The sequence below is a fragment of the Cucurbita pepo genome, chromosome 2, assembly GCF_057944985.1.
Source record: "Cucurbita pepo subsp. pepo isolate OVF chromosome 2, ASM5794498v1, whole genome shotgun sequence".
Lineage (NCBI taxonomy): Eukaryota > Viridiplantae > Streptophyta > Magnoliopsida > Cucurbitales > Cucurbitaceae > Cucurbita > Cucurbita pepo.
Genome location: NC_141799.1, coordinates 11,753,742 through 11,779,584, shown reverse-complemented (window position 1 = coordinate 11,779,584; position 25,843 = coordinate 11,753,742). Strand labels below are relative to the sequence as shown.

The 25,843-nt window shown below is 37.4% G+C and overlaps 3 protein-coding genes across 6 annotated transcripts; 2 read left to right on the top strand and 1 right to left on the bottom strand.

Annotated features, from left to right (window-relative positions):
- Positions 1 to 2,258: 2,258 nt before the first annotated feature.
- On the bottom strand, positions 2,259 to 11,808 carry LOC111787473 (uncharacterized). Of its 4 annotated transcripts, XM_087121415.1 has the most exons (11): positions 11,552 to 11,808; positions 10,054 to 10,163; positions 9,578 to 9,638; positions 9,236 to 9,483; positions 6,572 to 9,111; positions 6,323 to 6,447; positions 3,918 to 5,747; positions 3,328 to 3,376; positions 2,969 to 3,210; positions 2,744 to 2,851; positions 2,259 to 2,517 (listed from the first exon to the last, which is right to left on the bottom strand). In XM_087121415.1, exons 4-11 carry the CDS (start codon positions 9,426 to 9,428, stop codon positions 2,283 to 2,285), a joined length of 5,322 nt encoding a protein of 1,773 aa, XP_086977541.1. In that variant the 5' UTR covers positions 9,429 to 9,483; positions 9,578 to 9,638; positions 10,054 to 10,163; positions 11,552 to 11,808; the 3' UTR covers positions 2,259 to 2,282. The 4 variants fall into 4 exon arrangements, with proteins under 4 accessions (XP_086977541.1, XP_023523209.2, XP_023523208.2 ...); XM_023667441.2 differs by lacking the exon at positions 10,054 to 10,163 and having other exon boundaries at positions 9,578 to 9,651; XM_023667440.2 differs by lacking the exon at positions 10,054 to 10,163.
- Positions 11,809 to 13,848: 2,040 nt separating this feature from the next.
- Positions 13,849 to 20,332, top strand: LOC111788803 (protein LEO1 homolog). Its single transcript, XM_023669320.2, has 12 exons — positions 13,849 to 14,127; positions 14,500 to 14,840; positions 15,381 to 15,498; positions 15,601 to 15,804; positions 16,120 to 16,296; positions 16,604 to 16,735; positions 17,280 to 17,459; positions 17,544 to 17,675; positions 18,030 to 18,134; positions 18,214 to 18,450; positions 19,448 to 19,607; positions 20,059 to 20,332. The coding sequence occupies exons 1-11, from the start codon at positions 14,014 to 14,016 to the stop codon at positions 19,580 to 19,582; spliced, it is 1,875 nt and encodes a 624-aa protein (XP_023525088.2). The 5' UTR covers positions 13,849 to 14,013; the 3' UTR covers positions 19,583 to 19,607; positions 20,059 to 20,332.
- A 1,242-nt stretch (positions 20,333 to 21,574) lies between these two features.
- On the top strand, positions 21,575 to 25,265 carry LOC111788383 (chaperone protein ClpB1). Its single transcript, XM_023668712.2, has 7 exons — positions 21,575 to 21,788; positions 21,927 to 23,090; positions 23,171 to 23,352; positions 23,434 to 24,056; positions 24,143 to 24,422; positions 24,511 to 24,708; positions 24,808 to 25,265. The coding sequence occupies exons 2-7, from the start codon at positions 21,941 to 21,943 to the stop codon at positions 25,102 to 25,104; spliced, it is 2,730 nt and encodes a 909-aa protein (XP_023524480.2). The 5' UTR covers positions 21,575 to 21,788; positions 21,927 to 21,940; the 3' UTR covers positions 25,105 to 25,265.
- The last annotated feature ends 578 nt before the right edge of the window (positions 25,266 to 25,843 follow it).

Below are 25,843 nucleotides of genomic sequence, written 5' to 3'. Positions count from 1 at the left end.
AAAAAAAAAAAATTAAATTAAATTAAATACTAAATCTTTATATATATATATATATATATATATATATATATAACTCTCAACTTTAAAAAATATTAAACTTTTTTTTATTAAAAATGTTAAAATTTTATTTTAAAACATTCTAAAATTTCAAAAATACTCTGATCCTCAAAATTAATATTAATGGATTATTAGCATTTAAAAGATTACAATAATAATTCTAAATAAGCTCTAAAAATATAAACTTTATAGTTGTAATCCTTTATCCCAACCCTCTAAAAACTAACCTAAAAAAAAGTTATATTATTGTTGGGTTGAATTTAGATACGGGAATCAAGTATGATTTTGTTATGTTTCTTTAAAAGTGAAGCATAATTAGTCATCGTCTTGTTTTGTGAGATCGATTTCTAGTTTGATTTCTTTTTTTTTTTTTTTTAATTCACCTACCCAGATGTTTGAGATGAAAAATAAATTCTCCACCACCCACCTACTATTTCCATCTCTAAGTTTGTTGTTTGTCATCACATCATGATTATTACAATAGTTTTTTTTTTTTTTTTTTTTTTTTTTTTTTTTTTTTTTTTGTGGTGTTGCGTAAAATTATTTAATGCAATACTGTAGGTGTACGTGTCAAGTTAAATATAATATAAGAATGCTAGAATACCACCTACATAATTTGAGTTTTAATTCACTCGTTGCCATGAATATAATCCCCTCATTTTAAAGAAAGAACCATCCAAAAAGATATATCTTAGAGAATTGATTAAGATTTTTTTTGAAACAAAATTGAAAGGGGAGGTTTTCTATAATTTTGCTATTATTTTCTACATTTTTTAATTTCACATCATATAACATAAAATTCACAATTTAAATTACGATAATGAAAGGAATGAATTATTTTAAAACACATCTCACTTTCCAAAATCAAATATTGAATTCTCGTTGAACTTGAAAAAAATAAAAGGTCTATTTTTAAAAAATCATTAAAAGGCGTTGAAATAAAATATAATGGGGAAAAGAGTCATTTTACTTGCTTTCTTTATTAATTAATTTTCACCCATTTTTTGTGGAATTAATTCTTCTTTATTTAGATATAGAATTACAAATATTTTGGATGAATTCATCCAAGAACATTATTAAAAAAAAAAAATTAAAAAACGTAAAATATGTTGATTAGAAATAAAGGAGGTCAAATACTTGTTAGATATTCCAAATTACTAACTCGTGATAAACAGAGGAATGGACTGTGAACCAAATAACAACTCCTGTTACTAATTATTCCAAAGATAAAGAAAACGTTAAATATCAAATTTGGTCCCTGCACATACCCAATCCATTAGTAGCTTCTAAAGGTAGGATCTATTTATCAGGTTATATCGAACTTGGGAGTGAAAGTTCGAGATTAAATTCTAACTTTCTACAAACTATATGGACCAAATTTGTAACTTAATCCAGAAGAACATTCTACGATCCCAGAAACCGATCTTGGAACTCGATATCAATGTGTTAAACTTCTCTTCATTAAAAGGGCATATATATCAAATCTATGGAGAAATAGGCACACAGAAAGGCATGGTACCTTTGAAACCTCCGATTGTAATAGAACAAAATAACAACAATGCCTCTGGAGAAATGGATACTTGAACCAAATTGAAATGGGGATCATGCCAACAAAACAAATAGGATGATTCGGATGCGAATTAAAAATAAGCACTTGATAATATTTTTATTACTTCAGCTAAAATACTGATCAGGATTTACAATTTTTACATGTAACGCCAAATAATCTGTGTATTGAAATATCAGCACACTAATGTCCAGCCCAACTCTGTGTCTCCACATCTAACACTCAATTTTTTTTCCCAAATAAGAAGAGCTAAAGCTTAAATCATGAATAAAAAACCCATACAAGTACAATTAATACCTGGGTTTAGGGATGCATGGAGACTTCTGGGAAACAACTGCAATTCTTCTGCCCTCCCATTTGCAGGAACAAAGAAAAAGAAAGAAAGACAGAGCATTGCAATTTCTTTTGTACATTAAGTGTGAATGGACCTATTTATATTACTCAAAATGACATTGAAGGACCTAACTTGCACATATCTTATCTAACAGCCTCAATTGATTTCAAGAAGATAACTTAGAAATCATTTCTCTCTGACATTCCCAATTGTATGGTTCTATTTGTGAAGCATATTGACTATAAGTTGAAAGAAAATCGACCAGAGAAGCATTAGGGATGTAGAGATAATTGGCCGACGTGAACAAAATCAATCAATTAATAATTAAAGTGAAAGACATTGTACCCTGTCAGGAAGATTTCTAGGAATGGGAAGTGCAGTAACATATCTCTGGGGGCAAGATCTCTGAGAACTTGTGGTTACATCAGAAGATGACGAGGCCTCGCCCCCATCAACTTGTCCTCGACTATGGAACTTGGCAAACCGATTGATAACGGAGAATTTCTCAAGATCCTGGCATTCCACTCTCAAATCTAAGATTGAAGCTCTCTTCTCCACTCTGCCATAGCAAAAGCAGCTTATTACCAATTTAAATCAAAAACACCTCAACAAGGCGGAACCAAATAATGTCAGTAATAAACAAAAGTAATAGTAGCAACAGCAGACACCAAAAGCTGAAAGAAAATTGCGATTGAAAAGTGAGAAACAATGCAAGATTAGCATCATATAATCAAATCCTCTGGAAAATAAAAATAATCAAATCAAATGAAAGATATTAAAGCTACCTCAATAAATCATCTTGCATCTTCTGTGCCCGGCTCATGAAGTTCTCCAAACCTTCTATGAACTTATGATAACCAGCTTTCCCAGATGCTTTAGGTCTCTCAGAAGGGCTAAAATGAACATACGAAAAAACCAAATATTAGTATAAAAAAAAATATGTAAACAATGTACAATCTATCGTCCTTGCATAGACATTTAAAATTTTAAGGTCAGAGGAAAATTCTTACAGATTTCTTTCTGGATGCGAAGCATTATCAGTTCCTGTGGAAGAAACTATATTACAGGCATCCCCTAATGCTAGCCTCGCAACAAAATAAGCCACACTCTCATAATGTAAGCTGGGGTCTGAAGAGAGAGTTGTAAAAGGAGGAGGACGAAGGAGTTGTTGAACTAGCTGTGTAGTCAAGTTAAGCCTCCTCTTTAGTTTTATTATCAGTCCATCGTCGATCATTTCAACTTCATCTTCTTTCTGTCAAAGGATGATTGCAATAAAAATCATTTTATTAATAGATCATGCACTCTTGACTAGATCTGAGATCTGAAATAACAAACATTCAAGAAGAGCCTAGTTAAACAAATAGCATACCTTCTCAATCAGCCGGTTGGTTGTCTGAGCCCAGTCAACGTCTGCCATGCTGCAGATAGAAAACAGCAGTCAGCATACATAAGAACAAGCATTAAAAAAAAAAATAATAATAATAAATCAAGCACTATGCTTAATCCATGAAGTCGAGCTTCCACAAGATAAGTTTTCAGAGGATGGAGAATGTATTTAACAAGAACCAAATCTATAAAAACAAAAATAAATAGCTTTTTTGAAAATACAGAAAATGATTGAGGTGTAAATCAGCAAGAAACAAAAGGTGAAAATGTCAGAAAACGTTATAACAAAACTTCAAAGCATTCCAATCCTTTACTCTTATCATTCAAAAGCTAAAGAAACCTTCAGTGAAGATGCACAGAAAACGTTCTAACAAATTTTCGAAGTGTTCCAATCCTTCACTTTTATCAATCAGAAATGCTAAAAAAAACCTTCAGTGAAGATGCATGGATTCTTTTTTTTTCTTTTTCGAGCAGTCACTTTGAACTTGCATTTCTAGTCCAATCTTATGTAGCAGTTTCTTTCAATTAACTACAAAAATTTTAGTTGTATTCTTTTGAGGGTAAGAGGACAACCTTATATCCTGCAGCCTTCTAAAGCTTTGAGTGATTTCTTCATTCCATGGTAACAATTCAGGTGCAGAGTGTTTGCGCTTTTTTGGTCTTACGGCAGACAAACTTTCATTGATGAAATCAAGTGGCAATGATTGACCAGAAGACAAATGTCTGTGTTCTATCGATGCGAGAGTTAAACTGTCCCTTGAATTATTGTGCTCACTACCATCAACAGAAGCATTTGCTTGATTCAAAGGAATTTGAGCATTGAAACCATCAGGAGGTTTTTCCACAATGAAAGGTTGATCCAAAGGCTTTATGGATGCATTTTTAGATCCAGGAAATACGGTTAAAGATTGCCCATTATTGAAGGTTCCATATTGATCAAACCAAGACGGTGCCATCTGGGGACTAATTTGAGGATGCTCGCCTCTCACACAAGATGCAATGTCACTATTAGATGATACATAGGCATCCCCTTTCTTTGATGAATAATTTACCGCTGCTGTATCTACATGTGAAATGGAACCATTGTTATGCAATGACTCTCTGACAGCATTACCGTGTCCATGCAATAAGAGTTGTCCGCCATCCATGGCAACCTGCTGAGAATCTAAACCGCAATCCGGACCTTTAAATCTCTTCCCACTCCTGTTAGTTGGGTCATTATCTGCACTTTTAATGGCATGCATATGATGCAGTAAGGAGTAATGGTGTTGCGGACTAATATTTGGACGCAAAGAATGACCAAAAGTGTCAATATTTGCTCGAGTAGCCATAGAATTTGATGGAGATGCACCTAATGAGGGATGTCCAGCTGATTCCAGTCCACCTGATGCACTTGTAGCCTGCAAGGAAATTTCACTCTTCCCACCTGAAACTTGTTTGTCAGGGCTTTCTTGCATTTGTTTTTCTCCCCCAATAATATTTTGCATATTCATGGAATTTTCTACAGGGAAAATACCCTCTAGTTCCAATTTCTCTTGATTATCATTCTTTTTTTGTCCAGAAAAATTCTTGTCTGGATTGTCCATACGCATATGAGACTTAAGCAAATCTGAGGCAGCTATTGATGGCTCCGCATGTAATGAATGTTTCTGGGTTCTGACACTTGCCCACTCATTAGGAGAGACTTTTGAGAAAGAATCCTGTTGAGACATGGGCACAGAAACCAATTCCTGGGCAAGCTGGGAAGAATTTTGTGCATTAGATATATCACCACTGCTAAGGTGAGATGTGTCAGCAGAAGAAACTAGGTTCATTTGGAGACCACTTCTGGAAATATCTGTTGACGCCATTTGGCTCTTCTCAACTCGCTCAGAAGAGTCATCAAAAGTTCTTGAATGAACACCAATTTTATCCGAAAACACACTAGCAGAGTGATTGGCAACTAGGTGCTGATTGTGCAGATGACTTCTAGGATAAGGAAAGGCAGATTGAGAAGCTGCAGCCAAGTTTCCTTGAGCATTGATATGAGGGATTTTATTGCCGCTGTGTCCAGAAGGACCAGTTATATTATTTCTCAAATCCCTCTGTTTAGAGGCTACAGAAGCCAACATATGACCACGTTCTCCTGTTTCCGAGGTAGAATGGGTTGAACTCATAACCATGGGCGAGGAACAATGAGAAGATAGAGCAGAATCTTGCATGGACATGCGTTGAGGGGGCCCCAGTTGCAAACCAAAAACTTGAGAATCAGAGGACTGCTTTCGTGGTGCTTGACCAACTGATCCATCAGAAGTTTCTGCTTCAACCATTTCAGAAGAAGGATTTCGGTAAGAGGGACTATGTGTAGCATTACCATGTTCTCTTGGCTGGTCCACTTTGTGAAGAAGCTCAAGCATATTTTGGCTGCAAATAAATAAAGAATGAGAAGGATTTTACCTAAATCATCATTTAAGTTGAAATATATAATCCAGAAACACATAAATGCTCACTAATATGATACTTGGTTCAGAAATCAGATATCAGATAACAGATAAAAAGGTGGAAAAAAGTGTCAGAAAAGGAAGGAAATGCAAGGTATCCGCCCTAACCAAGCTAAAATAACACCCAAAGAAAACCCTCCAAGTAGGGTAAATCGAGGATGGATAATAGTTAAGAGATTGAAATCCTATTTTAGTCCCTCAACATTTTTTGTCATTTTGGCCCCTAAGCTAACAAAAATTTTATATTGTCCCTAAAATTGGCATAAAAAGACCAGTTGAACCCTATTTAACAGAAATCAAACAGTAGGCTGATTAAATCTACCCTGCAAACAAATATTTGAAGTCTTATGTAGTAGGTCAAGAGCTAATAATTGATAAAAAAAAAAAAAAATATAGTTGCAATGACAAAAAGAAACACTTGATCGAAGTTCATAAATGGTAGTAGCAACAAGCATAAATTGTTAAATGATAATAAACAATTGTTCAGGGTTAGACTACCTGGACGGTAAGGCCACGTGTCGTGGATCATGGCTTGTAAGGTTATCCAAAGAAGAAGAAAAACGAGATCCAAAAGGTGGAAGCATTCTTTTGGAAGGTATATCTCCAAAGGCTCCCATGTCACTCTGAAAACAAGCTTAAGCCTTCATTAATCATGGAAATTTTGAATCGATTCTCAAATTAGAAATATACAAAAAAACAATATTAGAAAAAAAAATTCTTATTGCAACAAATTGAAATCCCAATCACCTTTTCAACTTCCATTGAATTTCCATCTGCTCCTGATTTGGATTGCCTAAAATGACTTAGCTCACTGCCTTTAAACCCATGAGAATTCTGCTGCATAGGAGCCTGTGGTTGTGTTGCATGGGTTGTTCCAAAAGAAGGTTCCATATCCATATCTAAATTCCCCATGGGATGATACTGGAATCTGCGAGAAGTTAGAGATGGCTTTCGAATGGTATTACCTCCTACTTTCTGTTTGCTTCCAGAAGAAGTGTGTGTATCACTAGTATTTGAGTTTTCAATCTCATGCATTTCAGTCGCACCCTTCTCTAAGCAACTGTTCCCAGGTGATTCGAACATTTGAGAGCCCTTATCATGATGATGTTGGTATTTTTCCACAAAACCACTTTCTTTTAACTCCATTGAAGTAGTAGCATCTTTCCAAAAGGAAACATTACGATTAATGGGATTGTGTTGCCTGCTTCCTAGGTCATCTCTTAAACTGCTAGCATTAGTTACTGCAGCATTGTTTATCATATGAGCACCTTCATTGTACACCTGCGAGTTTTCAACAGCAGGATTTGCATGCTGCAACTCATCAGTTGCGTTAGGAATTGAATCATGGTTCTGCTTAAAAGTAGCAGAACCCATCTCTTCACATAAAGTTCTCTTATGATCTCCACCCTGAGAAGATTGTGACATGTTATGTGTTTTATGATTTTTCATACTGTTACCTCCATGGGAGAACATCGGTTCAATATAGCTCCAACCATTAGGCTTACATGGTTGGCTATTATAAGAGGACACATTCTGTTGACGGAGCCAAGATCCTGACATATTATCTGCATTTATTTCCACACTTGAAGTATTACCTTCGTTTTCAGATAAATTGTGACCCTCAGCAAGTGACTTATGTTGCAAATTACGGTCTATCCATTTTCTTTCACCATCCAACGATGGAGTCAAACTTTGGGCCCTGCTATTCTGAAAACCTTCAGTTTGTTGAAAGAATGGTTTATGAGCCGGTTGCGAAAATCCAAAGGCATTGGCTGAGTTAGTATAATTGTTGGGCCTATTATTTGCCGCAGAAGAGACAGAAGAATGTCGAGAATTCATTGTCTGCAAGTTGTTATCAACCCAAACAGGTTGCAATTTTCTACTGCCATTAACATCGGAAGATTGCTGATTACCATTTGGAGCACCGCTATTATTACAGTTTAGGCCACCCCACCCTTCTTGAGCGCCCATATCCCCACTTGAAGTTTCTGCCACAGCTGACTGCATCAAAGCACTCCAACTTCCACTCTGTAAAAAGGAATATCCAGCATTAAAATCCATACCATCTGCCATATTGAAACCACCTGCCGTAATGTTATCATTCCTGCCAAAAGCATCCCACAAGTTGTCATCTGAACCATACAAAATCTTTTCTTCAGCGGGATCTAGTGTAGCCACAGTCTGTGGTGGAGCAACCTGTGCCATTGTCTTCTCCTGTGACACCTCTGATCGCCCATTGAAATCTTGTCTGCTACCAAATTCCTGCATAGATGTATTTCTCTGTTGGAGATTCACATGCTGCAAGTTTTCAGAATTTAATCCACCATTTAAACCTTGACTGGCAGACATGCCAAGCATACTTCTCCCCATGAAATCCTGTCTCACAACCATTCCATCCTGCATGCTAACCTGATCCGGGAATGCAGTATAATGGTTCCCTGAAATGGAGTCGTGACTGACAGATAACTGCTGCATAGAAGGTTTATCTGTCGGAATGAGAGAGTTTGAACCTAGAAAACTAGGTCCAGTAGAAATAGGAACCCCATATAAAGAGTGATCAACTTGTTCAGGAATTAAACCCATCGAGCGCAGTGCTTGTTGCTGCTCAGAAGGAAATACAAATCCACTAGAGGAGCCCTGCATTGTTGCCGACAAACTATGTTGCAATGAGTTGGTGTTATTCACCATATGCTCAGTCAACCAAGGAGAGGTAGATAAATCATTAACAGGAATACCATCAATCAGCGTGGCTGAATGGTTTCCTGCTGATGGCTTTGAGTTGGATGAAATCTGATTCATCGAGCCATGTTGTCTTGCTTCCTGCTGCTGAAATTGGTGTTGCCTCTGAAGTTCTTGAATATGTGACAACATCGCTTGTTGTTGCAGAAGCTGCATGTCATGATTCCCAGGCTGCTGCTTAGGCAAAATCTGTGTCACACTGGCATTCCTGCCACTCAATTGCTGTTGGCCACCAAAAAAATCAAAATTTACGGGAGAATCAGTAGTTTCCAACCTAGCTACATTTTTCTTGCTTAATTCAGGATTATTCACTTGTGCTTCATGAATAGATAGGCCTCTAGATGTTATATGCCTATCAGATACTGCATCTGCACCTAAAAAGTTTGCTTCAGCCTGTCTTGCATGGAAAAGTTGTTGTCCTGCTGCATAACCATTGAGAGATTGATATTGATTCTGAGACTCGCTTCTTCCAATCTCAGGAGTTATATATGATTGTGAGAAGTTCAAACCATGAAGCGAGTGAGAAGGCTGACCCAGTCCTCCAGAATCTGCTAGGGAAAAATATAAACAAAATATAGTCGATGCCATAAAAAAGAGAGGAAAAACGATGATCCACACAAAGTAAGAAAAAAAAGTAAGGATCGGCTTCATGAAGGAACTACAAAGTAATACCTGGTTGATGAGCATTATAATTCTTCAAATTTGAAACAAAAGGAGAATTTATTTCTCTCTGGTTTCGAACCCATAGATTATTATTAAGACCAGCGCAGCTTCCATCAGCAGCCTGAGGCTGATGCTGGCCCTGGTACAAATTCTCTTGGCCAAAGAAATTGTGGACCCTGTCTCCAACTTCGTTTCCAGGCATAGATGGTCAACCCCACTGTTCAGCTGGTAATGACTTTCGGTGTGAAAATAGGTACCTAAAAAAAAAAGTTATCAGCTACAGCAAATCCATGCCACCTACAGCAACCACATGAGGTAATTTCTCAAGTACGGTTGTTGTCCGAAACATACCCTCTTTTGGTCATTTAAGATTTCTCAGAATTTCTATATGACGGAACCCCTCAAATATATCCTGCATATAGCCACTACACTACATCATACTAAAATAGATTTTATGGCCAAAGAGAAAATAGCAACGAGTTCCATAGATAATAGCCACGTAGTACCATTTCAATCATGTCAATTCAAATCACTTCCTTTAATTGAGAGAACATCTTGCACCATAAGAAAGGGTAACAAAAACAAGCGCCAAACAAACACTCGGGCCATATACAAATGTTTTTAAGAAACTAAACAAATGCTCTAAACAGAAGCCAATCTTGGTAATAAAAAGTCCAAGGTTTAATGTCATTGATTTAGGGATTTTCGTAGCCTTCTACATGCAGAGAATATTAGAAAATGTAAGTTACGCTATTATCTCAATCTAGCAACAGCAACGTGTTGTTCATTTTAGCACAACATTTATAATCAGAACTTGAACTTTTTACCTCAACCAGACAGCAAACCACCCGAAGGCAACTGAACTCCCATAGTTTTTTCCCTTGTCCCCTTACTTGGAGATATAGCTATCCTCCTTGGCCATCTTAAGGCTTCATATCTGAGGAAGAAAGGCTCTAAAGTTCTAAAGAATAAAAGACCTAAAAGCCTCCTTTGTGATTCCACTTAAAAGTTGCAATTTAACCGTTATTGTTTTGCTATAAAATATAGTTACATTTTATCCATTTAAAAGCAACTGAATTTTGAGTTTAAATATATTAGATCTTTCCTGTTACCAGTCTCTATCTTTTCAGGTTGCTATAGCTAGACTAACATGGATTTAGATTTAACTTATGTTCATCGGTTCTGAACTACCTCGTTCCAAGTGTTTAGACATTTTGAATATCTTTATTCATCAATTTAATGAGGTAGAGAGAACATCCTTTCTCCTCTTGGCAACTGAAAAATAGAGTTTATAGAAAAAGAAAATTTGTTGTTCAACAACAATTGTTTTTGAGGTGTACAATGGCTGTTTACCTAGTTTACAACAAAACCGAAAAGAAAGAATATTTCAAAAATCTCATAATAAAAAGACGAAACCCAACTTGAAGGTAACAGAATGGAAAGAAATCTAGCCCCCAATCATCGACAGTACAGATTGATATTTCTAACATCATTATAACTGCACTCCATAAAGTGAAATTGTGATGCGTGGTTATTGATCGTAGCCTCATAAACCATGCAGCGAGCTACATGAATTGAAAGTTAGAACACTGCGAAAAGTCTCAAATCCAAAGATATATGGGATCATAATGAAAATTGACCTTCTAGTTCAAGTCAATCTCATACTGGCAAAAAAAAAAAATGAAGACCATAAAATTAACAGGTCCTGGTAATATAACAATATGAGCACCGCATTTCCATGGATACTAATATTTCCACAAGTCATACTATAAACATGACTGCATGTATTCTCAATATAAAGCCGGACCTATCTCTATAAGATAACCAGTGAAAGAACGTGAAGATAAAGAGTGGTTGCAGTGCTTACAAACCACAATGAAAAGATTACGACATTACGTTGTAAAATTTTTCGCTCCCAGAACCCAAAAAGCTTGCGCAACACGTGAAAAGCAAAAATGACAAAAATGGGGAAGGGGATCAAGAGACGACATGTTGCGCTGACACAAGCAACAACACTAATGTCGTCCAAAAACTTCATTATCGACAAAAGGAAGTAAAGCACGCCACAAATATAATCAATCCATTCCTCCACCTCCAATTTCAGAACAACCAAACAGGTAGGTACAGAAGCCACAAATTTTCTCCAGATTAACCCAAGGAGAAGGCGCAACACAACACTACAAGCTGCAACAAGCTGCAACAAGTTGCCCGTACCCAAGACACCGCCATGAAGCACTTATTCACTATTTCCCAAAAGAAAATACCCCCCGGAAAAGGGAAAAAATTAGGGTTTTAAAAAAAGAAAGAAGGAAGCAACAAACTCACACTGATTTGATGAGCTTTCACATAAACTTGTAAGCGTTCCTCTGATAATGCTGGATTATGCAGTGTTAGGGTTTGAATCAGAGAGAGAGACGACTATATGTGCCTCCCCGAGCTCAGAGAGAGAGAGAGAGAGAAAGAGAGAGATAAAGCGATCGAAAGAGTGCGAAAATTTCAACGAACTGGGTCACAGAGTTGAGGTTCGGACCGAACCTCAGGTCTGGGATGGATATGGATGATTTGGGTCCGAATCTGAGCCCCGATTGCCATCGCCATTGCCCAATGAGGTACTGCGAATCCATGTTTTCCTTCCTCCCAATAATACGAGTTTTCGCACGTGCCTTTAATTTTTTTCACTCTATCCAAAAATACCTTTTTACCCTCTGGAAATTTGGGACACTCATTTGTCATGGGCTGGTCCAATAACAAGCAGGCCCAAGCCCAATTTCATTATACTCTATCTTGGGCCTAAATTGATTCGGCCCATAAGTAAGTTCAAAGCCCAAATCCCAAATGTTGAGACCTCGAGTGCATTGGTATAAATTTACTTCACCGTATGAGTTACAATTATCGAAAGAAATAACCTATTATTAATAGATGATTATTACCTATGGTATTAAAACGACGATTAAAACTCGAACTTTGAGGCTTTATTAATGGTAAAAAGGTTTAATCACTCGTACCTGAGTTCATAAATGATTCTTTATACTGACCGTGTTGGGCTTCGATGAGCTCAAATTTATGTAGGTCATAAGTGAATGATCAGTTTGTTTGTTTGCAAAAGTAAGCTTAAGACATCCCGAGTCACAGTTATATGACTAACATGACCAAGCATATACCTTAGAGTTTGCATTAGACACATTAGTTTTATATGTTAAGAAGAAATATTCATATTATGGTTTCAGATTGATTATCAGAAATTGATTACGGTAAGATGTGAGGAGCAAGTAACCTTTTGAAGTAGTAAGGATTTTCGCGAGTATAAGCTTACGAGCTAAGAAGGTTTAATATCTTAAAGATCTCCCCCATGATCGAGCATGGATAACATTCAAACTCAATAATGTGTTTACAGTTTTATGTACGCCGTGAACTAAAAGTTTAGAGATATTGTTTGACTCGAACATTCGCACCTTTCCGATTCATTCTCCTATATTTTGGAAGATATGTTAAAGTGGATGAGGTTGTTTTGTCGTTCTTTACGAAACACTAGTGAAATCAATTTATACATCTTAATAAGAAAGATAAAATCAGTCCCATAGGCATCGAAATCTTGAAGCTTGTTGGTCGACTCGTTGTGAGTTCTATTGCCATGAACGTCTAGATCCATGTTTCATGTCGTATGCGATTATATTTTCGACTCCAACAATAAGGTCATTTACTGGTATTTCTAATATTCAACTTTTTTCAATAATTTTTTTTTTTAAAAAAAGACACCTCAAACGATCGACATTGATTGCTACACAAACTATAGATAATCATGATAGAGTTAATTTCCGAACAATTTTAATCTTAACTTTAGCATAGCATTACTTCATAGCATGCATGCAGTGACGACCAAAATCATATTAAAAAAGCCGTGTCGTTACACATGCATACACTATAGTATTCCTACAATAATATAAGTTAAATAATAAAAAAATTAGAAAAAAAAAAAAAGTAAGAATTTGGAAACAAAATTTACACTAGGGATAAAAGGGTAATTAAATTTTTTTATAATTGACTACATTAATAAAAATACACATAAATTTTTTACTTAATACCATCAATTTTTTTTTTTAATTTTCGAAAACATGTCTAAACTTTAAAAAAAAAATACTCAGTGAGTAATCTCCCTTTAAAAAATATTAAAAATTTTAAGAGTAACGTTAATATTTTTAAAAATTCAAAAAAGAATTAAAAAAATTTAGAGATATTTATAAGATATAGCCCGAGAATTTCCATTTATATATTAACGATAATTTTTTAATTTATAAAAATTAAGAAGGTTAATACTAGTTTAAACCTTTACAAATAATTAGCTGAGTATTAATAAATGTTTTAAAAGTGAAAGATATTTTTAAAAATTTCAAGATATTATCAAAACCTTTTAAAAATTTGTATATATATATATTTATATTTTTTTTAGCAAAAAAAATTAAGTTTATTGTATTTTTTAAAAATTAATTTAGCCTTTATACGGGGAGCCTACGTGTCAATAACCCAACGGTTAACACAAAAAAAAAAAAAAAAAAAAAAAAAAAAGAAAAAAAAAAAAGAAAAAGAAAAGAGGAATTAAGGGGAATATATAAAGTCAAAAAGAAAAGAAATTAAGAAGAACGAAAAAGAAGAAAGAAAAGGCAGATCCCAGTGGCCAACTCTGGCAACTTCCGAGCCCTTGGACCTATTGGGAGTTGCAGTATTTTTCGTTTTCCCGTTAACCTACAGAATCACTGTCAGCCACACGAACAGGGCGATCACACGGCCACATGGGGGAGGAGAAGAGGCACCAGATGATGCAGAATCTCTTTGGAGATCAATCCGAGGAGGAAGAAGAGATTGATTCCGAGCACGAGTCCAATCCGCAGCCAAATTATGCTTCTGTACTGTCTTCTATCCATGTTCTTATTTCTTTACGCCCTTACTACTCGAACTTTCTTAGATTGATGGATGTCGAGGGATTGAATTTTGGGTGAAGTTGCTGCTGTGTGTTGTGTGTTGGTTTAGTTGTTAATTATTTGCGGATACAATCGAGCATTCAATCTGCCACTTCAATGAAAAGGATTAAAATCAAAGCTGAAGAGCATTGGAAGACTGGTCACGTGAACCGATGGAATTAATAGATATTTCGGTGTTAATTGGAAAGATGCATATGGGGAACTAGTTATTGTGGATGCTGAGTGCTTATTGGACATTGGTTGTACTGGAATAAGTTGATTTAATTTTGTTGTTATTGTTCTTGACTGGTTTTACAGGATGAAGGAGAAGGTGAGGCGGAGCCTGAAGGTGAAGGTGAAGTGGAGGGACATGGGGAGGTGGAAATTGAGAGTGAAGGTGAGTTGCAGGGTGTTGAGCCGGATCCTGGAGAAGAAAGTGAGGGTGAAAGAGATCAAAGTTCTCAGGAAGTAGACGTGGGTCATCATGGAGAAGAAGAAAGTGAAGGGAAAGAGGTGGATAGCGAAGATAGGGAAGAATATGGCCAAAGAGTGGTAACAAGCAGGAGGCATGATTTAGTTGAAAGTGAATCCGAGAGGTCCGAAGAAAATCATTACATTGACAATGAAGACGAAGAGGTGGATCAAACTAGGAGTCCGAGGTAATGGAAGTACTGTTTGCCCTTCCCTTCATCTCTTTTCATTCCAGTTGTTCCCAACCTTTTGTATTATATTCTAGAATTCTAGCTTCATGATCTTATAGCTACTCATTGGCACAGTTTGCGGACAGCAGTTTTCTCCTAAATGTTTTTGTACACAACATTTCTATCATATTGTTCTTTCTTCTTACTTATTAGAGACCAGAGAAGTTCATAAACAATCACGTAAATCAGTGACTCGAAGGTAAATTGTAATCACAAAAATAGGAGAGAGAGTAGACTAGGAAGAGCCCATGACCTCCAGCCTCGCTTTCTTTAATTTGGTGATTTCTTTACAACCGACCCTTCAAAACTGGCCCCGATTGTACTGGAGCAAAGCATTTATACATTTCCTTTTAAAGGGTTACCAGAAAGGAGCTGCTTCATGGATACGATAGATCACAATAATTTATATTGTATCAAATACATCTAAGTATTTAATTTATCAATGGACATTAGCTAATTCTGCCAGCATTGTGAATTTGAATTTTTAACTGGGGACAGGGAGGAGAGGGATCACAGTTCACATCCAGTGGCTGAAATTCGTGATGTATTTGGTGATTCTGATGAGGAAGATGAAGCAGAATATGCTGTTGAAAATGATATTAAGCAAGATTCAGCTGTGAGTAATAAATCTTCATTTGCAATGTTGAATAATTTCTGATTGCTGAAGCTGAATGACACTTGTGCTGTAAAGATCATAAAAAGTTGAATATTTTTTCAGAGGTCACCTATGGAAGAGGAGGGGAGCTTTGAGAAGAGTCCAAGACCAGATGATATAATTCCTGATGAAGATGCTCGGTATGAGTCAGATGCTCGTTATGAATCAGAAGAGGAAAATTTCGAGGTAAAACATAAAGAGAAGCCAGTTGGGCCTCCGTTGGAGCTAGAGATTCCACTACGTCCTCCTCCTGCCCGCCCAGAGAAGGTTCTTTGATGAACTCTACTCATTGAACTGTCATTTGACACAATTTTTACTTCGCACCCCCAAATTTTGCTTCTTATCTGATGTTAGGAGTGAAATGCTACATTGCATACAATTTGATTCTAGGTTGATCATATATGTATCCTCTGCCTGCTTGTGTAATAACAATTTAAGGATTCTTTTTCATGTGGGGGCACAATCCCCTCCCCCCCTTGTGAATCATTCAATTAGGAAGCGTCAAAAATTATTTTGTCGTGCTTCTCTTTTACCAATATTTTGATGTGATGTAAATATGACAGCTTTTCAATCTAATTGCAGATGAACATGATAAAAGTCTCCAATATTATGGGCATCGATCCAAAACCATTTGATCCCAAAACATATGTGGAAGAGGATGTATTTGTGACAGATGAATCTGGAGCTAACAAACGCATACGCTTGGAAAATAACATTGTGCGCTGGAGAACTGTTAGGAAACCCGATGGCACAACAAGTGTATGTTTTTAGCATTCATGCCATTGATTTTGCTTAATGAATTAGCATTTTAATTATTGCTAGTAGTGCATAATGAATGATCTTATAGAAGATTTTGTAGTACATTCTTTTATTATTGTTTTGCTACAAATGAGTGTCGTCCCAACTTTGGTGGGAGGAGTATGAAAGGAAAGAAACAAGATTCTCGGTCAGATTTTGTACATTTTTAGGCTTCCTTAAGTTTATTCTGCTAGTCAACTAAATTGGTTTTTTTTGCCTTTTCTTTTACATTACTAAAAGTTTTAACATTTGTTTTCCTGATTTGTAGTATGAAAGTAATGCACGTTTTGTGAGGTGGTCAGATGGCAGTTTGCAGCTATTAATTGGGAATGAAGTGCTTGACATAAACGTGCAAGATGCAAAGCACGACCAAGCACACTTGTTTCTTAGGCATGGGAAGGTAATGTCTCAAAAGTAATTAAAATTGAAATTTAGATTTATAGTTCTGTCACATTTTTTTCTTGTTTAACTGTTTGAACTCAAGGCTCTTTTTCTACTCTATGGATTTGGGACTGAGAATCGTGCTCAACTACATAGAATATTGCTGAAATTTGTATCATTTTGTTGCATCAGTGTAGCAGTTTAATTAAGCTAGTTTTTGTTTTACCTGCGTTAGGATTTGAATTCCTTTCTACTTTGAAGAGATATTTTGATAATTCCGTTCTACTTTGAAGAGATATTTTGATCATTTTATATCTGGAGCATAGATTTATTTATGCTTTTTAACTTTTTTGGGCTTGGGATGTGGATATGATAACTAACCCATTCTTATTGCAAAAAGTGAATTAGAAAATTTACTTGCATTGTTTAAACTTTGCAACTCTTATTTTCCCTTTCTAGGGTGATCCCTTCTTTGTAAACGAACAAATAACAGGTCTTTTTTCCCCCTTTCTCTATTGGTGGAAATGTACTTCATATGATGATCATCTGTTTTGTACGTGCAGGGAATTCTGCAATCACAAGGTAGGCTTATGAGAAAGATGAGGTTCGTTCCATCGTCCCTGACATCTAATTCTCACCGCTTGTTAACTGCTCTGGTTGACTCACGACATAAGAAGGTGTATAAGGTTAAGAATTGCGTAACGCACATTGATCCTGAAAGGGAAAAAGAGGAAAAAGAAAGGGTAAATGGTCTTAATGGTGTTTGTTGCTCTGAATCGTACATAAATCATGGTGTTCACTTGCTGTATTGTATTGTGCTGTTGTAGGCCGAAAGTCAAACAATCAGGGCAAATGTACTTCTTAATCGGAAGAAGGAAAAGGTTAGCAAGAAATATACTCCTGTCATTGACAGAAGGCGCCAACTATCACCTGGGTTCTTGGAAGATGCCCTTGAGGAGGTATGCTGTTGTAATTTTCTTTCTCATTTCTTCACATTATCTAAATCTTTTGGGATTTGAGAATGTTTCTTGTTTCGAGGTATAAAGTGGTTCTCATGGTATTAAGTTGTCAAGTTAGGCTATTTGGGTAGTTTGGCATTCAGGATTTGCGAATTTGAACTGACTTCTGGTTTAGGGGTTATAAGTTGCTTATGTTGCTGAAAAGAAGGAAAAGTTGCTTCGGTTGCATGTGTTGCATCTGTTGCTTCTGTATACAACTTTATAGATTTCATTTCAGATATAAAATTATTGGAAGTACATCGTTATGTTCTTTTGCAAGTCATGGAGATTACTTAACTTACCATGTTTGTCCAGGAAGATGAAACAGATTATATTGATTCACGTCGTTCCAGCCGCCGCTTTGAGGAAGATTTGGAAGCTGAAGAGCGAGCCGAAAAACGGATAATGAATGCAAAGAAGGTCTAGTACCTTGTCAATTAAATCTTGCCCATTGATGTTTGTTAGAGTGCTAAAAATGCAAATGGAATTTGCATCACAGGGAACTAGAAACATACCCTGGAAGTCATCCTTGCCCGCTGCTAAATCATCTGGGCGTCCTGTGGATTTCTCAGACAGTGAGAAGGAAGAGTCTGAGTACGAAAGTGAAGAAGAAGATGGTGCTCATGGGAGAGTTGAAGAACCAGAGCAGGAGTATGATGAAGAGGGGGAAGAAGACGATGAACGTGATGAAGAGGCAGAAGTTAATGAAGTTTCAGATGTGGATGAAGAGGCCGAGGTATGATTTAATATATATTTTCTTGAGATTTCATTAACATAATGAAATATACAGAGAAGGGGAAGAAATCCCCAGTTCACGGAAGTTGCAATAAAGCGTTTCCAACTAGCCCAAACATTACAGGTTGAATAACTACAACAGAATATTGATTTACTAAGTGTTCACTTAGAAGCATCAACAAGAATAACTTTATGAAGAAAAGAAAGCAGGTTTCTGCCTTTGCCTATACAAATTTGGTAATTTCCTTGATTAAGGTCCATGAGAAACTTCCAGTGAGATTTAGCCAAAGATTATTGGCTTTCTTGAAAGGGTAATAAGTGAGAGAAAATGAATATTGGCTTTTAAGTTTTACCTTATAGACTTAAGGAGAGCACCCCCCGAAAGAAGAGAAAAAGTGCTAGAAGGAGTTTGCTTGTTGGCAGTGAATGGAGATGTTGGCTTGAGATTCTGCTGCATACCTTCATACTTGGAGAGAGGATCATATTAGGATTACTCCTTTTAATCTATTATCTAAGGTGTTGATATCCTCTAATAAACTTTCCACATGAAGTCTTTTGCTTTTTGGGGGATATTTATGCTTCCAATGCATAGTGCAAAGATCGAAGCTGAGAGCCTTTTTAGGAGAGTTAAAGATCTTGAAGTTGGAAGCTGCAAGTGAGGAAGCTTGAAGGTCAATAAAATCTGAAACACTCCCTCAATATTGCTTGTTGCCCATGAGGAAAGCTACCCCGGAAATTCCTCATCTTTCAAATTCCATTCAAGGTTAAGGCTCCAAACAGACAAAGTTTCTATTGTGAAGACTAGATATTCCAAGGTTACGACCCTTGCGATTTGTTGCCTTGGACAAATTGGGAAACCATTGCACAAAAACTTCCAATCAGTGTTTAAATCCTTGAATTTGGTGCAAAATTCTCCAAACCACCCTAACCCACTACATATAAACTCTATATATTTCATCCTTCCACTGTTTGTGATCAATTTTCCCTTCTATTTGCAGGAGCCCAAGCATAAGGTTAGAGATTATGGGGGCAGTCACAAGCGCAAGGGGATTGAGTCTGATGAGGAGTCTCCTCCAAGGAAGGTTGCAACCCATCGCAGGATGGCAGTAGTTTATGACAGCGATGAGGACTGAAAACTTGCTTCATATGACATAAATAGTGAGCATTTTCATCTCATTTCCATTTGAGTTCTAATGATGGTGGAAACTGGACAATATCCATTCATCACTTCTCTTCTGATCTTTAGTTTGCTTTATTTTTATTTTAGAGTATATTTCAGTGGTTTATCTCTTTGGTATTTTAAACACGCATGTTAGTACAAGCGGTCAGTGTCATTGGTTCAAATTCTTTTAGGATTGCTTATCTTGAGTTTCGTTACCAGCAACGTCAAAATCAGAATTTCCCCCTTTTCTGAAGGCCAAAATCATTGTTAATGAATAGTTATAATGGTTGATATAGAATTCTGCCAATTCAAGATAAGTCTTTTTTACTCATGAACTTGTTAGATAGTCTTCTGTGCTTTCCCTTCTAGGATGGTTGCTTTCATTTGTTATAAAAACTTCATAAGAAACTGAAAGGTGTGTATCTCATTGACATTTCTAATTATCAGCGGCAGTGGCACGGTTGATCATTCTGCAATGGTAGCATTCTATTCCGAGAGAGACGAACTGCGAAACAAGTGGAGGACTAAAGAACTCACCAGCCCAACTCCGGCAGATTCAAAAGGTTCATGCGGCTCTGGCTATTAATCCCACTTCTGTAAATTGGTTACATGAGATCACGGTATGAAAATGGCGTTTTCTTGGTATAATTTCATCTGTGTGCCAAAACAACCCATTACTAATTTCTGTCTCCATGGAAAAGCATTGATTTTCTTGTTCTCATTGGCTGGCGTTCTTTTCTTTCCCTTGTTGTTCGAACTCTAATTCTCTCTATATTCACAATATCATGCTATGTTTGGCTGCTGGCAAGAGAAATAGATTGAGAGGTTCTGATGATTATACTAAGAAGACAGATTTGACGCTTTATTTTCATCCTTTCATGAAATGGCAATGAATTTGTGAGGAGTTGGAAAGATCTTTATAATACTGGGATTTTAATATTAAAACTTTGTTTTAGACAATGTTTTAGTCTTTATGTATTTTTTTTTTTTTTTTTTTTTGAAACTCACGTATATTTAAATATTGAGACGACTTTTTTTTATTTATTATTTATTTACATAAAATACTATAAAGTACTGAGATAAGGTGATTGTGATATATACTAAAATGGGAGTGGGTCCTCCTGAATGGTCTCCCACCAGTCAGTTAATTGAAGATTCTAGAATCTTCATCAATGATTTATTAATATATATTAAAAAAAAGGAGGAAAGTATCCTTAATAATAAAGAAAGTGGACTAAATAATCTAAGGCATTATATCTTATTACCAAATATTTATAAAAAGAATTAGGTTTCGCTCGACACAGATGCAAATCGGACCTTACCCTTGTCATCGATGCTAGATGCAAACACCCTTTGCAGATGTAGCTCCTCGTCGCTAGCCATCGCCCCTTGCCCATGTCACTAGCCATGATACTTGCCCCATTGCTTATGCAACTCCTTGCTGCCAATCCTCGCCCTTGCCCACGTAACTAGACATGTTCTTCACCTGCTTCATTGTTTTGAAATACATACACAACTCCTCGCCCTTGCCCACGTAATTTCAGATATTTGAGTTATCAATTCAACCAACTTGGAATTTTGAGTGGGTCGAACAAATTTTCTCAAACTTATCCATTAACAAGTCAGAGAATAAATCTATATTTAAAGTATTTTAATAGAGAATGAAAGATAATTAAATATTGATTAACTAAACTAACGGGAATAATGGCTGTTTTTCTTGTTACAAACTAACAAAACGTTTATTTAAACGGAATGAAACGGAATGTAAAAAATAATAAGAATAAAGGATGTATAGTTTATTAAGATAAAACCAAAAATATCTTGTAATATGATTATTCAAAAAAAAAAAAAAAAAAAAAAAAAAAAAAAAAAAAAAAAAGCATTAGATGCGGTATGGGCCACCAAGGGGAAGACTTCGTGGCCGTGCAAATTATAACGTCCGGTTAAATCCGGCCAAGTCTAGTTCCTTCCAGATGCCTCCATTTTCATTCCATAAGAACACCATGCCGCCTCCGTGTTTCTGCAATCTTCTTCCATTTCACTGCACTACCATTTGTACGCAACGTTTCGATAATCGAGATCGGATTTCTCTTTGATACTAAACACTTTCTTTCGAATCAAGTCTGCTACTACCGCAAGGGTTTTGTACAACTGCATTTCTGTTCTTTGAATTGAAGGTATGGTTATCTCTGACTCTTTCTTTTTAATTGATGGGTTTCAGTTTGATTCATTGTGATTGTTCTTGTATTTTGATGGCCTTCGTTGCTTTTTTCTGCTATTAGTGTTGATCGTCTGTTTTTATTTTATTATTTTAGAATCTTTTACGGATATGAATCCTGATAAATTCACCCACAAGACTAATGAGGCACTCGCCGGAGCTCACGAGTTAGCTTTGAATTCTGGCCATGCGCAACTGACACCGCTTCATTTGGCGGTTGCTTTGATTTCTGATCCGAGTGGGATTTTCAGCCAAGCGATTTCTAGTTCCGGCGGTGACAATGCCCAAAAAGAAGTGGAGACGGTCTTCAATCGAGCATTGAAGAAGCTTCCATCTCAATCCCCTGCACCGGATGAAGTGCCGGCGAGTACAACTCTGATTAAGGTAATTCGAAGGGCACAAGCGGCACAAAAATCGCGAGGGGACACGCATTTAGCCGTCGATCAATTAGTTCTTGGCCTTCTTGATGATTCTCAGATTGGGGATTTGCTCAAAGAAGCCGGTGTCACCACGGCGAAAGTTAAATCCGAGGTCGAGAAACTACGTGGAAAAGAAGGGAAGAAAGTGGAGAGTGCATCTGGAGATACAACATTTCAGGCACTCAAAACATATGGGCGAGACCTGGTAGAACAAGCGGGGAAACTCGACCCAGTTATTGGTAGGGATGAGGAAATTCGTAGGGTGGTGAGAATCTTATCGAGAAGGACTAAGAACAACCCTGTTCTTATTGGGGAGCCTGGTGTTGGAAAAACTGCAGTGGTTGAAGGATTAGCACAAAGAATTGTAAGAGGGGATGTTCCAAGTAATCTTATTGATGTGAGGCTCATAGCTTTGGATATGGGTGCTCTGGTTGCGGGAGCTAAGTACAGGGGAGAGTTTGAAGAGAGATTGAAGGCTGTATTGAAGGAAGTTGAAGATGCAGAGGGGAAGGTTATACTGTTTATCGATGAGATTCATCTTGTTCTTGGTGCTGGAAGAACAGAGGGGTCCATGGACGCCGCTAACCTTTTCAAGCCTATGCTGGCTAGAGGGCAGCTACGTTGTATTGGGGCAACTACTCTTGAAGAGTACAGGAAGTACGTGGAGAAGGATGCGGCATTTGAAAGAAGGTTCCAGCAGGTTTATGTGGCTGAACCAAGTGTGCCTGATACTATCAGCATCCTTCGAGGACTCAAAGAGAGATATGAAGGTCATCATGGTGTTAGGATACAAGATCGAGCTCTTGTCGTTGCAGCCCAGCTTTCGAGTCGATATATCACTGGTATGTATCTGTTTCTTATTTCCAGGGCTATTGGTAAGGATGATGAAGATATTGATATTGATTTGGTTTACATTGTGCAGGGCGACACCTTCCTGATAAGGCCATTGATTTAGTTGATGAAGCTTGTGCTAATGTGAGGGTCCAGCTTGATAGCCAGCCTGAAGAAATTGACAACTTGGAGAGGAGGCGAATGCAGCTTGAAGTTGAACTCCATGCGCTTGAAAAGGAGAAGGATAAAGCTAGTAAAGCTCGTCTGGTTGAGGTGGGTATTGTTTCTACAGATTGTCCTTTCATTGTTTGTCATTGTTGATTAGTTGCTGACATTTTATTGACTTTGCTGTAGGTGAGGAGAGAGCTGGATGATTTGAGGGATAAGCTTCAGCCATTGCTGATGAAATATCGAAAGGAGAAAGAAAGGGTAGATGAGATTAGAAGACTGAAGCAGAGGAGGGAGGAACTACAGATAGCTTTGCAAGAGGCTGAAAGAAGATATGATTTAGCAAGAGCTGCTGACTTGCGATATGGAGCAATCCAGGAAGTAGAATCTGCTATAGCACGGATTGAAGGGAACACTGATGAGAACCTAATGTTAACCGAAACCGTCGGACCGGAACAAGTAGCAGAAGTTGTGAGCCGGTGGACTGGAATTCCTGTCACGAGGCTCGGCCAGAATGAGAAAGAGAGGCTGGTTGGGCTTGCTGAGAGATTGCACAAGAGAGTTGTGGGGCAGAATCAAGCAGTTGATGCTGTTGCTGAAGCTGTTTTACGGTCAAGAGCTGGATTGGGAAGGCCACAGCAGCCAACTGGTTCCTTCTTGTTTCTGGGTCCTACTGGTGTTGGCAAAACTGAGCTTGCCAAGGCGCTTGCTGAGCAACTTTTTGATGATGAAAACCTCCTGGTGAGAATTGACATGTCTGAATATATGGAGCAACACTCGGTTGCGCGCCTCATCGGCGCTCCTCCTGGGTAAGTACCTTTCACCATATAGGGTAAGTTGTTGGTCTTTCTTTGCTTTAGAGAACAAAATCTCATAGGCACTTGTGATTTTTCAGGTATGTTGGCCATGAAGAAGGAGGGCAACTCACAGAGGCTGTAAGGCGGAGGCCTTACAGTGTTGTGCTGTTTGATGAAGTGGAGAAAGCTCACATCTCTGTGTTCAACACCCTTCTCCAAGTTCTAGACGATGGGAGATTGACTGATGGTCAAGGCCGCACTGTGGATTTCAGAAACACAGTCATTATCATGACCTCTAACCTTGGAGCTGAACATCTCCTTTCTGGGCTTATAGGAAAATGCACAATGCAAGTTGCTCGTGATCGAGTTATGCAGGAGGTACCAAAAACAGAACAAGTTTTGTGCTCTTTATTCACAAATCTTCGTCTGTTCATTGCAACTTAACGAACAATTGCTGGTCTTTCAGGTGCGGAAACACTTCAGGCCAGAGCTGCTTAATCGTTTGGATGAAATTGTTGTATTTGACCCTCTCTCGCACGACCAGCTGAGGAAAGTTGCCAGACTGCAGATGAAAGACGTCGCAGCCCGCCTGGCCGAGAGGGGAATTGCCTTGGCGGTGACGGATGCCGCCCTCGACCATGTCTTGGCAGAGAGCTACGATCCGGTAAGTATATTGATGAAGAAAGTGAAAGAAGAAACATGTAGCTTGAATTTGGGTGAACAAAAATGGTAACATGGTTGGTTGTGTGGATTGTTTCTTCAGGTATATGGTGCTAGACCCATAAGAAGATGGCTGGAGAGGAGAGTGGTGACAGAGCTATCGAGAATGTTGATCAAAGAAGAAATCGATGAGAATTCGACTGTGTTCATCGATGCAGGGGGTGATGGGGATAGGTTGACGTACAGAGTGGAGAAGAACGGGGGATTGGTTGATGCTCGAACTGGGAATAAGTGTGATGTCTTGATTCAACTCAAGAATGGCATAAGAAGCGACGCTGCTGCTCAGACTGTGAAGAAGATGAAGATTGAGGAAATTGATGAAGATGAGATGGAACAGTAAAAGAGAAGAGTAGAAGTGATGGGATCTGTGTGAAAAGAGTGTATTTGAATCTCTTCTTCTTCTTGTGTTTTGATGTATTTCCCTGGGAAGTTGTTTTTAAGTAAATAGAAAAATTAAAGAATTTACGGACCAAATGAATACATAAATGTTACATTTTTGCCTCTTGACGTTCTTGGAAGCATTTGAAGCTAGCATGACCCATGTTATGTTCAATTTCAAGTCATGCCATGGGTTATGTTTATGCTATGATATATGTTATGTTGCATGATACGTAATATTAGACATGAATCTTAAACATGAAAGATATGACAGATATGACAAGTAAAATATATACATCCTCATAGAAACACTACTCTAGGAAAATAATATATAAATGACTTGTATTATCTCTCTGTGGCTCCAACAACATGAGCATATGCTAGCGAAAGGTCATGCCTAGGGGCACGTATGTGAGCCCTTGGTGGATCCATGTGTGCATGTGTGAGCCATGTGTAGAGAAGGTTAGGTCTAGAGGTAATATACGAGCCATTCTAGTAAGTCCATGTGCCCGTGTGTGGGTTGTAAATAGAGAAGTATTACACATTCAACTCCCACTCATGAAGTATTTTAAATACGGAAGCCACGTGTTATTTTTGTAGGTAAGTTAAAGACAACTATGTATGAATGACAGTATCATTGTATATGCCATGGAAATAAAGTCATGATAATTGCATTTTCATTAAGTTGTATCCCTTACATT